The 12,436-nt window shown below is 55.7% G+C and overlaps 1 protein-coding gene across 4 annotated transcripts in view; it reads right to left on the reverse strand.

Annotated features, from left to right (window-relative positions):
* Positions 1-12,436, reverse strand: part of LOC132380629 (membrane-associated guanylate kinase, WW and PDZ domain-containing protein 2) — a 52,201-nt gene that overhangs the window by 16,440 nt on the left and 23,325 nt on the right. For 3 of the 4 annotated variants that reach the window (XM_059949570.1, XM_059949571.1, XM_059949572.1), the window contains 6 exons: positions 8,428-8,880; positions 7,673-7,945; positions 3,751-3,820; positions 3,219-3,255; positions 2,555-2,698; positions 2,267-2,405 (listed from right to left, as the gene is read on the reverse strand). In XM_059949570.1, the coding sequence (XP_059805553.1) occupies positions 2,267-2,405; positions 2,555-2,698; positions 3,219-3,255; positions 3,751-3,820; positions 7,673-7,945; positions 8,428-8,880 (1,116 nt within the window). Of the gene's footprint in view, positions 1-1,208; positions 1,300-2,266; positions 2,406-2,554; positions 2,699-3,218; positions 3,256-3,750; positions 3,821-7,672; positions 7,946-8,427; positions 8,881-12,436 lie in introns of all 4 variants that reach the window. The other variant, XM_059949573.1, reaches the window with a different exon arrangement.

Raw genomic sequence — 12,436 nt, forward strand, 5'->3', positions numbered from 1 at the left:
TCTGGTAAATATCTTTTAGTAAACATTGGCAGTTTTCTTGTCGCTATTTTGGACACACTTAATAAACACACTTGCACTATAGTGCGAAGCAACTCCAGCCATTTTTTTCTTCACTCATAATCCACATATCTAATACACACCCTTCCATTTTCTGCAAATAACAGCCCCTTCAATGCCTTTATCATCTTTGGCCCCACAACCACCCTGGCACCAAACACTCCGTTCAAAAGAAAAACTTGCCCTACACATTTCTTTCAACGTACCCCCACTCACCTTAAATGCATTCCCTCAACCATCAGGCTCTTGCTAACTTCACTTTCCCTGCCATTGAAATGTCCCCACAGCCATTCGACACACTTCATCTCATGTTCTCGAAATTTATTGCTTATTTATCTATATTTGCATGTGCACCGGGTGTTGTCTTCTGCACTCTGGTTGATCTTCCTTGATCCTGTTATAGTTACTATTCTACAGATTTACTGAGCCTGCCCGCAGGAAAACAAATCTCAGGGTTGTATATGGTGACATATTTGTACTTTGATAATAAAATTTACTTCGAACTTTTTCTATATAGGAGACGTTTCGACCCTGGAAAATGGCGATCGGCTCTTTTGATGCCTCTCAATCTTCTCAACCACTCTCAGGTCTCCCCCCCCCCCCCCCACCCTCCACTGTTCCAGAGAAAACAACCAAAGTTTGTCTAACCTCTCATTCCCTCTAATCCAAATGAACCTGTTCTGCACCCTCTCCCAAGTCTCCTGAAATGGAGCAACTAGAATTCACTGCAATACTTCAAATGCAGTCCACCCAGAGTTTTATAAAGTTGCAATGTACATTCCTGACTCCTGAACTCAATGCCTCGATTAGTAAAAGCAAGCACGTTGAATGCCTTTAAAAGCGCCCTGTCGACGTACAGCCACTGTCAGGGAGCGGTGGACTTGGACCCCAAGATCCCTCTGTGCATCAACTTTATTAAGAGTACATCAGCTCCCTTTCAAGACTTCCCTGGATGCATCATTTCTCTGACCACATCTACGACTCATCTATATCCCACTGTACCATTTGGCAGACTCCTGCACTGTGCTCAATGCCACCACCTTTGTGTTAACCCTTCAGCACAAGCTCCATCCCAAACCGATGCATGCTTCCACATACTCCCCGCCCCACGACACGCGGCAGGGGAGGGGGGCAGGGGGAACGGTACCCACCGAATATTGTCAGATCGCCCCAGGAGGAAGTAGCAGGGCTCCCCGTGCCTGGAGTTGGTGACACAGACGGACATGTTGGAGGGGCTCCTCGCTAAGAGACGGACAGACACAGAGAGGGAGAGAGAGAGAAAGAAAGAGACAGAAACACAGAGACAGAGTGAGGGAGACAGACAGAGAGAGGGAGAGAGAAAGAGAGACAGAAACACAGAGAGACAAACAGACAAAGAGAGGATGGAGAGAAAGAGAGACACAGAGAGAGAGAGAGAAAGCAAGAGACAGGCAGGCAGGCAGAGAGAGAGAGAGAGAGAGGGGGGGGAGAGAGAGACACACACACACACAGAGGGAGGGGGACAGACAGAGAGAGGGGGGATGGGGGGGAGGGGGGAGGGGGAGAGAGAGATGGGGGAGAGGGGGGTTGGTGACAGAACGGAGGAGAGACGACAGGGTGAGAGGGTGAGGAGGGGGTGATTTTGGAGGCGGATTGGAGAGGGAAGCGGGTGGAGAGAGGGTGAGAGAAAGAAAGAGAAAGAAGAGAGATGGAGAGGGGAGGGGAGAGAGTGGGCGACAGGAGAAATGGAAGGGGTAAAGAGAGTGAAGGAAGATAGTTAATCCCAGTGAAGTATTCAGAAAATAGACAAGCTGGAAACAGTTCTGACAGTCCCCTTTTCAGCACAAGGAACAGAATTTCTTTAAAGAGCCTCTGAGGTGTGAGAAAGTCTCTCCACACTGTTAGAGCGCCATCATGAGTGAGCCACTGCCTCGGGCTCGAGGGATCTGGTTCAATCCCGAACTCCACCTCTCTCTGCACCAAGTCTGCCCCTTCTCACTGTAACCGCGTGGGCTTCTCCGGCTGCTTCAGATCCCAGCCGCGTCCCAACGAGCGTGCAGAAAATGAGGGTGAACAGTTGCGCCGCAGTGTGTGGGTGAGGAGGGGGATGAGGATGGGACTTTGTGGAATGAACACTCCCAGAGCCTGCTTTGCATGCCGTGGCCCAGATTCGGAACGGAGGGTCTCTCCCTGGGAAGGAGGCACACGCGATCCCGATGCCAGGACTCACCGTATTCCGGGACCAGTCCGTTCCCACAGCGCATGAGCAGCTGGAGGGAGGTGGGCGCATGTTTGATCAGGTCGATGGCCTGGGAATGCGTCAGCCCCAGCGTCTTCTCCCCGTTAATCTCCACCAGCTGGTCACCCACCTGTGGAGGACAACAGAGGGGTAGACATGGTACACACATCCCTCGCCTCGGCACCTGCCTGGCCCCCTCGCCGCCGCACCGGCCCGGCCCACCCCGACATCGGCACCGCCCCCTCATCCCCACACCAACCCGGCCCGCCCCTGTCATACCCTGATTTTACCACTGTTCATGGCTGGACCGCCTGCGATCATCCCCAGCACGTACAGATCCATGTCGTACTCAACGCCCCCTCGAACACTGAACCCAAAACCGGTCGGTCCTCGCTCCAGCTCGACGGTGTAGTACTCCAGGTCCTGGCGGGGGCGAGAGATGTAGTGATGGGGAGAGGGGAGAGGTGTTGGGAGGGAGAAGGGGTGGAGTGGGGGAGAGGGGGTGGGGATAGGGGGCGGGAGAGGATGAGAGGTGTCAGGGAAAACGGTGGGAGAGTGAGGAGGGAGCAGAGAGGTGAAGGTGCATGGTAAAGTGGAAGCAGGAGGGAAGAGGTGGGGGTAGATAGTCAGGGGTGGATTTGGCAAGATAGCAGGGGAAGAAGGGTTGAAGGAGGAGGATATGGATGGGAGGTGCAGGGAGGTGGAGGAAGGTGGGGTCACTACCAGAGGTAAGTTTGGAACTACTGAACATTATCCCCCCCCCCACCCAAATGACCCAAAGACCCAAAACTCTCCCTTCCCCCTACTTCAGACACCTCCCTCTCCCTCCTCACCCTTAACCATTTCCAAACTCCCCCTTCCACAGCCACACTCTCTCACCATTCGCACACCCCCCCCAAAAACCAACTAACTCCAACCCTGATAAGTGAAGAGCTCCCATTACCTGACTTTGTCCGATTCCGCTCGGATGTTTCCCGGAGCTGCCGGAGGAAAGACAAGTTCTGGGAGTCAATGATCTGGGAACAAGGGACTCCCCCGCCTCCCCTCCCCGAGGACCCCACACCCACCCCGGCCACAGGACACCCAAGAAACTGATGCTTCAACCCAGGGAACTGGGACCCAGGTTTAGCTGGGGTAGTGAGGGGGGTTTAAGAAGGGTGGCGAGGGACCCCGCAGATGGAGAGGGTTCGGTAAGCAGGGATCTCCTCACTATGAGGAGGGGAGGGGCGGGAGGTAGGAAGGGTGGTGAGGGGTAGTGGAGGAGTGGGGGAATGGTAAGGAGGGTGGGAAAGGGGGTAAGGAGGAATCTCCCTGATGCCAGGGGCATGGAGGGACCTTCACAACAGTAGGGGTGGGAGGGAAGGGCAGTGAGGGATCTCTCTATTGCTTGAAGGGATCGCGAGGCAGCTCCACCGTGAGGGCCCACTGAAATCTGTCTCTCTACACACCAACGCCCACAGACAGGCGCAGCTCACCTTCCCCGTGCAGTCGAGCGGCTCCGAATTCGACCCTCCCCTTTTCGGGGATCCCATTTGGCAGAGGGGTCTGCAAGAGATGGAAGAAAGTCACAGATTGGACATGTTGTGTCTGACCCCGGGAGTGTGTGATGGGACGGTGTGGAGGGAGCTTCACTCTGTGTCTGACCCCGGGAGGGTGTGATGGGATGGTGTGGGGGGGAGTTTCACTCTGTGTCTGACCCCGGGAGTGTGTGATGCGACGGTGTGGAGGGGGTTTCACTCTGTGTCTGACCCCGGGAGTGTGTGATGGGACGGTGTGGAGGGAGCTTCACTCTGTGTCTGACCCCGGGAGTGTGTGATGCGACGGTGTGGAGGGGGTTTCACTCTGTGTCTGACTCCGGGAGTGTGTGATGGGACGGTGTGGAGGGAGCTTCACTCTGTGTCTGACCCCGGGAGTGTGTGATAGGACGGTGTGGAGGGAGTTTCACTCTGTGTCTGACCCCGGGAGTGTGTGATGGGACGGTGTGGAGGGAGTTTCACTCTGTGTCTGACTCCGGGAGTCTGTGATGGGACAGTGTGGGGGTAGTTTCACTCTGTGTCTGACCCCGGGAGTGTGTGATGGGACAGTGTGGGGGTAGTTTCACTCTGTGTCTGACCCCGGGAGTGTGTGATGGGACAGTGTGGGGGTAGTTTCACTCTGTGTCTGACCCCGGGAGTGTGTGATGGGACTGTGTGGAGGGAGTTTCACTCAGTACCCCAATTTCCCTCAGGATCAATAAATTATGTCTGTCTGTCTATCTGACCCTGGTAACAATTGTAATGGATTCCTGTAGTAACTTTCAGGTGGAATACGTCACCTCCTTGCCCCCTCCTCACACCCCCTCTCATTCCATGACCACACAAATGTTACATTTCTGAGGACCACCCTTTCTGAGTACAGTTCCCACCTGTGGGAACATGGTTCCCAGTGTTGGGAACACTGTCTTCCTCCAGCTCCACAGTGTCCCTGGCCCTAGAACATGCCTGCACCAACCTCCCAGGAGGAATGCAGGATGTCCCAGTAAACATACTAATGACCCAGAGCACAACACAGCTCAGTCCCTTAGGAATGTGCAACCAGCCTCCAGGGCCAATCTCTGTCCCACTCTCTCCCCACAGTCCTGTGTCAGTCCCCAAACCAATCCCACTGTCCCACTCTCTCCACACAGCCCTGTGTCAGTCCCCAGACTAATCCCACTGTCCCACTCTCTCCCCACATACCTGTGTCTGTCCCCAGACTAATCCCAGTGTCCCACTCTGTCCCCACAGCCCTGTGTCAGTCCCCAAACTAATCCCACTGTCCCACTCTCTGCCCACAGCCCTGTGTCAGTCCCCAAACTAATCCCACTGTCCCTCTCTCTCCCCACTGCCCTGTGTCACTCCCCAAACTAATCCCACTGTCCCACTCTCTCCCCACTGCCCTGTGTCACTCCCCAAACTAATCCCACTGTCCCACTCTCTCCCCACTGCCCTGTGTCACTCCCCAAACTAATCCCACTGTCCCACTCTCTCCCCACAGCCCTGTGTCAGTCCCCAAACTGATCCCACTGTCCCACTCTGTCCCCACAGCCCTGTGTCAGTCCCCAAACTAATCCCACTATCCCACTCTCTCCCCACTGCCCTGTGTCACTCCCCAAACTAATCCCACTGTCCCACTCTCTCCCCACTGCCCTGTGTCAGTCCCCAAACTATTCCCACTGTCACACTCTCTCCACACAGCCCTGTGTCAGTCCCCAAACTAATCCCACTGTCCCACTCTCTCCCCACTGCCCTGTCACTCCCAAAACTAATCCCACTGTCCCACTCTCTCCCCACTGCCCTGTGTCAGTCCCCAAACTAATCCCACTGTCCCACTCTCTCCCCACAGCCGTGTCACTCCCCAAACTAATCCCACTGTCCCTCTCTCCCCACAGCCCACTGTCAGACCCCAAACTAATCCCACTGTCCCACTCTCCCCACAGCCCACTGTCAGACCCCAAACTAATCCCACTGTCCCACACTCTCCCCACAGTCCTGTGTCAGTCCCCAAACTAATCCCACTCTCTCCCCACAGCCCTGTGTCAGTCCCCAGACTAATCCCACTGTCCCACTCTCTCCCCACAGTCCTGTGTCAGCCCCCAAACTAATCCCACTGTCCCACTCTCCCCACAGCCCTCTGTCAGTCCACAAACTAATCCCATTGTCCCACGCTCTCCCCACAGTCCTGTGTCAGTCCCCAAACCAATCCCACTGTCCCACTATCTCCCCACAGCCCTGTGTCAGTCCCCAGACTAATCCCACTGTCCCACTCTCTCCCCACAGTCCTGTGTCAGCCCCCAAACTAATCCCACTGTCCCACTCTCTCCCCACATACCTGTGTCTGTCCCCAGACTAATCCCACTGTCCCACTCTCTCCCCACTGCCCTTTGTCACTCCCCAAACTAATCCCACTGTCCCTCTCTCCCCACAGCCCACTGTCAGACCCCAAACTAATCCCACTGTCCCACACTCCCCACAGCCCACTGTCAGACCCCAAACTAATCCCACTGTCCCACACTCTCCCCACAGTCCTGTGTCAATCCCCAAACTAATCCCACTATCCCACTCTCTCCCCACAGCCCTGTGTCAGTCCCCAAACTAATCCCACTGTCCCACTCTCTCCTCACAGCCCTCTGTCAGTCCCCAGACTAATCACACTGTCTCACTCTCTGCCCACAGACCTTCGACTGTCCCACTCTCTCCTCACAGCCCTGTGTCAGTCCCCAAACGAATCCCACTGTCCCACTTTCTCCCCAGAGCCCTGTGTCAGTGCCCAAACTAATCCCACTGTCCCACTCTCTCCCCACAGCCCTGTGTCAGTCCCCAAACTAATCTCACTGTCCCACTCTCTCCCCACTGCCGTGTCAGTCCCGAAACTAATCCCACTGTCCCACTCTCTCCCCATAGCCATGTATCTGACCCCAAACTAATCCCACTGTCCCACTCTCTCCACATAGCCCTGTTTCAGTCCCCAGACTAATCCCACTGTCCCACTCTCTCCCCACTGCCCTTTGTCACTCCCCAAACTAATCCCACTGTCCCACTCTCTCCACATAGCCCTGTTTCAGTCCCCAGACTAATCCCACTGTCCCACTCTCTCCCCACTGCCCTTTGTCACTCCCCAAACTAATCCCACTGTCCCACTCTCTCCACACAGCCCTGTGTCAGTCCCCGGTCTAATCCCACTGTCCCACTCTCTCCACACAGCCCTGTGTCAGTCCCCAAACTAATCCCACTGTCCCACTCTCTCCAGACAGCTTGGTGTCAGTCCCCAGACTAATCCCACTGTCCCACTCTGTCCCCACAGCCCTGTGTCAGTCCCCAAACTAATCCCACTGTCCCACTCTCTCCATACAGTCCTGTGTCAGTCCCCAGACTAATCCCACTGTTCCACTCTCTCCCCACAGCCCTGTCAGTCCCCAGACTAATCCCACTGTCCCACTCTGTCCCCACAGCACAGTGTCAGTCCCCAAACTAATCCCACTGTCCCACTCTCTCCCCACAGTCCTGTGTCAGTACCCAAACAAATCCCACTGTCCCACTCTGTCCCCACAGCACTGTTTCAGTCCCCAGACTAATCCCACTGTCCCACTCTCTCCACACAGCCGTTTCAGTCCCCAGACTAATCCCACTGTCCCACTCTCTCCCCACAGCCCTGTGTCAGTCCCCAGACTAATCCCACTGTCCCACTCTGTCCCCACAGCCCTGTGTCAGTCCCCACACTAATCCTACTGTCCCACTCTCTCCCCAGAGTCCTGTGTCAGTCCACAAACTAATCCCACTGTCCCACTCTCTCCCCACAGCCCTGGGTCAGACCCCAAACTAATCCCACCGTCCCATTCTCTGCCCACAGCCGTCCCACTGCCCCGCTCTCTCTCCTCACCTGTTAACAAATCATCCCAGATTACTGCTTCCATGGAGGAGGTGAAGAGCCGGGAACCCTCCTCGTCTCGCCGGGAGGGAGTGTCTCTGGGTGGCTGCCCCATGGTGTCGGCACTGGGGAGCTCACGTCCCACTGGCCTGCCTCCGCCCACTCCCTCAGCGCCTCCGTCTCCGGCCACTGGCTCTGAGATGGCGAGCAAAGGCTGTGCAGAACCGTCAGCCGAGCATCGAACCGAATCCGGTGAGTGTCCTGGACCATCCCCAGCGTCCGTTACTGCGGGAGGAGTGGAGGAACTTCAGTGGAGCCTGGCCCAGAGCCCGCCACACCCTCCCACCCAGCCAGGGAGGTTGGGGTGGTGGGGGGGGGGGGGTGAGTGAAAGAAAACAAGAGGAGGGCGAGAGAGAAAGCAGGAACGAGAGGTGGCATAGTGGGGGAGAGTGGGTAAAGAGAGGGCTGAGTGGGGGTGAGGGACGGGAGAGCGGGCACAGTGAGGGTGAGTGACGGGAGAGCGGGGGAAAGGGGGCAGAGTGGGGGTGAGGGACGGGGGAGTTGCAAGTTACGATCAGGGAGGGAGGCAAATGACGAGGACATTTGAAACAGGGTATCTTGGGACGCAAGTCAGCCCGAAGTTAATGTTGAGAAGAGTTGTGGGGGTGCCACTCTGGGGATGGATTCAGCCCAGTTCGGCAGCGAGGTCCCTGGATGCGGTGCAGTCACGGAAGCGGGTGGGGACGCGTCCGGCCGCTCTCACTCACCTGCCCTCCGCACCAGCAGGATGGAGTCCCCGCCGCGGGTGTGCGCCCTCAGCACCTGCTCCAGCTGCGCCTCGCTCAGGCCGCGCACCCGCTGCCCGTTCACCCGCAGCACCACGTCACCCTCCCGCACGTCCGGGCAGCAGCGCCAGTCGCTGACGGCCGCCACCCGGGCCTCGCCGTCCTCGCCCCACGACACCGCGAAGCCGGGTCCGCTCGGGCTCTGCATCACGGCGACGGGCAGCACGGCGTACTGGGGGCCGGGCCCCGAGGCGCGGGCGGCCCGGGCCTTGGCCTCCGACAGCAGCCGCGGCTCGACGTCGTAGAGCGGGGGGAAGCCCCGCCGCAGGTGCAGCCCCACCGGCCGGCCCTCGGCCACACCCTGGAACAGTCTCACCACCTGGCCGTGGGTGGAGCCCAGCACCGAGGCCCCGCCGATGGCCACGATCACGTCGTCTGCCAGCCAATAGGAGAACACAGTTAGGGCCCCGCCCACACAAGGCTCCTCCCTATTTTCAATTGCCCTGCCCTCACCCCACTAGCCCCACCTCCTCCGATTTTGCTCTGCCCACTTCAGTTTACCACCCCCTCAATGCATTAACCCCGCCCACCTAGCCTGGCCACGCCTCTTATCTGATCCTGCCCCCTCTGCCTTGACCCGCCCCCCCCAACACCACCCCTGTCCTACTCTGCTGGCCCCACCACAGTTCACATTCACTGTCCAGGTCCTGCCTTCCAGTCAACAATGGCCCTTGCTTCCACCTTGGCTCCACCTTCTACACCTGCCCCGCCCACATCTGCCCTGGCCCCACCCTCGACTTCGCCTCAGCCACCTGCCCATGCACCGCACCCCCACCTACTTCCACATTGGCCCCACCCTTGTCCACTTCACCCCTGCCCAGAACGTCTCCGCCCACCAGTTGATCCCAAGGGGTTTTGACAAGGGTGCGCCTTTGTCATGCAGCAGGAAAACAGGCCATTTGGCCCAACTTGCCCCTGCTATCCACAGCTCCCCTCTCATTTCATCACATTTGCCCACATCCCTCTAAACCCGAGGGGTTCACGGACCCTAGGTGGAGACTCCTGCTTTAAACCTTTCCTCTCAATGTACCTGTCCAAGTGTCTTTTAAATCTTGTTCATTTACCCTCTCACCTTCACTCACCTGTCCACTCAAGTTCCTGACTCCCCGATTTTGGAGAGTAAGAGAAGATGGGTTCACCTCGTGCCCCTCGTGGTATTCCCCTAGCTCGGTAAGATCCCCTCTCAGTCTCCTGCCCTCGCCCACTCAACCTCTCCTCGTATTTCACTCGTTCAAGGCCCGGCAACAACACCGTCAACCTAACAACCTCTTCGACAGCATGGTGGAGCGGCGACTTGCAGTGCGCCTCCCACTGCCGACCACCCAGGTTCAATTCCCGTTGCCGTCTGTACGGCGTTGGTGCGTTTTCCCTGTGACCGTGCGGGTTTCCTCCGGGTGCTCCGGTTTCCTCCCGCATGCCAAAGGCGTACGGGTTCCCAGGTTCATTGGTCACATGGGGCTAATTGGGTGGCTCAGGATTGTTGGGCCAGAACCATGCTAGATCTCTAAATCTACGGGAAAAAGACCAACAGAGGCAGTTGAGTGTCAGATCTAAAGGAGGTGACAGATCCTTTAAGAAGGGTCTCGGCCCAAAGCATTGATTGTTTATTCATTTCCTGACCTGCCGAGTTCCTCCAGCATCGTGCGTGTGCATGTGTGAGTGAGAGAGAGAGACTTTGGATTTCCAGTATCTGCTCTGCAGTGTCGGTGATGCTGGGTGGACCATATGGCCATCTTCTGGGTCATAAAGTTGCCCCTCAGGTTCCTAATAATTCTCTCCCTTCTCTTAAACCTGTGCCCTCTACTTCTCGATTCCCACGCCCTGGGGGTGGGGGAAAGGGTATATTCACCCTATCTGTGCCCCTCAAGTTCTTATACACCTCCGTAAGGTCACTATTTTAGGTTTTAAAATGGTTGTTGTGACATGTCTAGTTTGGCAGTGCTCACACGAGACGTGCTGTCGGAGAGGCTACATACTGGCAGGGAGAGGCTTACACATTCATCTCCTTTCGTAAGACTGCTAACCCACGGTGGAAGCTGAAAGTGAGACCCAATCATTCTCCATAAGCAAAATGCCCTTAGTAATAAGACCAGCGGGTCCAAACACTAACTTCGCTACCCCATTCTATCCTCCATGTGGGCGGCGACTCCTACGAGTGTAGAATTTTGGGTCACTGTTTTTAAAAAAAACTGCTGTTGTCCCGGGCAACAAGAAACACTATCCAGAATACTGTAGTAACACACAAAAATGCTGGAAAAACTCAAGGCAGCATCCACAGAGGGGAATAAACTGTCGACGTTTCGGTGAACAGGGGACTTCCGGCAGACGCCGAGAATCGAAAGCGACACACACACACAAAATGCAAGAGGAACTCAGAAGGTCAGGCAGCATCTATGGAAATGATAAAAACAGTCGACATTTCATCGGGACTAGAATTGAAGGGGAAAGACAACAGAATAAAAAGGTGGGGAGGGGAGGAGATAGCTAGAAGGTGATAGGTGGATGGGAAAGGTTAAGGGCTGGACAGGAAGAAAGCTAAAGGAGAGGAAAGTAGACCATAAGAGAAAGGGACGGAGGAGGGGACCCAGGGGGAGGAGATAAGCAGGTGAGGTCAGAATGTTGTACAGAAGAGGGGAGTGGGGGGGGGAGGAATTTTTTTTACCACAAGGAGAAATCAATATTCTTGGGAATCAGTCTGGAGGAACGAGATGCCAGCGAAGACACGTTCCCCGGAAGGATGTGGCCAAAGAGTCGGGGGGTGGGGGGGGCAGCAGAGACCGCAGAGGGAGAGAAGTGCAGTGAGAGAAGATTGAAACTTCTGCGGAATCGGCATCTCCCCAAGTGACATCGCAAAGGAGCAGCCTATCATAAAGATGGGAAATTCTGAACTTCCCCGTGTTTACGGAATTCTCTACTTCCCTGAAACGTGGCAGTGATTTGCGTGCTTTCGATGTTTCGTCAGGATGGGAGTGTCGGGGGGGGGAAGGAGGAACAGCTTGTGGGAACAAACGAGGGAGGTGCTTACAGGCAAATGCATCTGGAAGGATGTTGGCCAAACACGGGCATGTGGGACCTGCTTCGGTGGGAAACTTCACTGAGGTACATAGAACAGATACACTGGTGGCCACGTTATTGCAGAGGGACTTAACCCTGAAGGTTAACTTGCAGGATGAGTCGGTGGTGAGGAAGGCAAATGCCATGTTAGTATCCAGTTCAAGAGGTCTCGAATACAGGGGCAGGGATGTGATGCTGTATAAGGCACTGGTGAGGCGTCACCTTGAGTATTGTGAACAGTTTTGGGCTCCTCCTCTAAGAAAAGATGTGCTGATGTTGGAGAGGGTCCAGAGGAGGGTCACAGGGCTGATTCCAGGAGTGAAACGGTTATCATACAAGAAAGTTTTGACAGCTCTGGGTCTGCACTCGCTGGAATTTAGAAGGATGAGGGGGGAATCTCACTCAAACATTGAAAGGCTAGACAGAGCAGATGTGGAAGGATGCTTCCCATGGTGGGCAAGTCTAGGACAAGAGGGCACAGGGGTGTCCATTTAAAACAGAGATGCAGAGAAATTTCTTTAGCTCAAGGGTGGTGAATTTGTGGAATTTATTACCACAGGCAGCTGCGGAGGCCAGGTCACTGGATGTGTTTAAGGCAGAAATTGATAGGCTCTTGATTGGGCACAGCATTAAAGGTTACAGGGAGAAGGCCGGGGAGTGGGGCTGAGGCGGGGAAAAAAGGGTCAATCATGATTGAATGGCGGAGCGGGCTTGATGGGTCAAATGTCCTAATTCTGCTGGGTCTTTTCCATCGAGCTTCTGCCCGATTGGCTGATCAGATGTTTGCATTTACAAGAGGCGCAGCTAATAACGTGGCCACTGAGCACAGGTACAGGCCATTCAGCCCACAATGATGAGCCTAACTCATTAATCTTGT

Source organism: Hypanus sabinus, chromosome 24 (genome assembly GCF_030144855.1).
Source record: "Hypanus sabinus isolate sHypSab1 chromosome 24, sHypSab1.hap1, whole genome shotgun sequence".
Taxonomy (NCBI): Eukaryota; Metazoa; Chordata; class Chondrichthyes; order Myliobatiformes; family Dasyatidae; genus Hypanus; species Hypanus sabinus.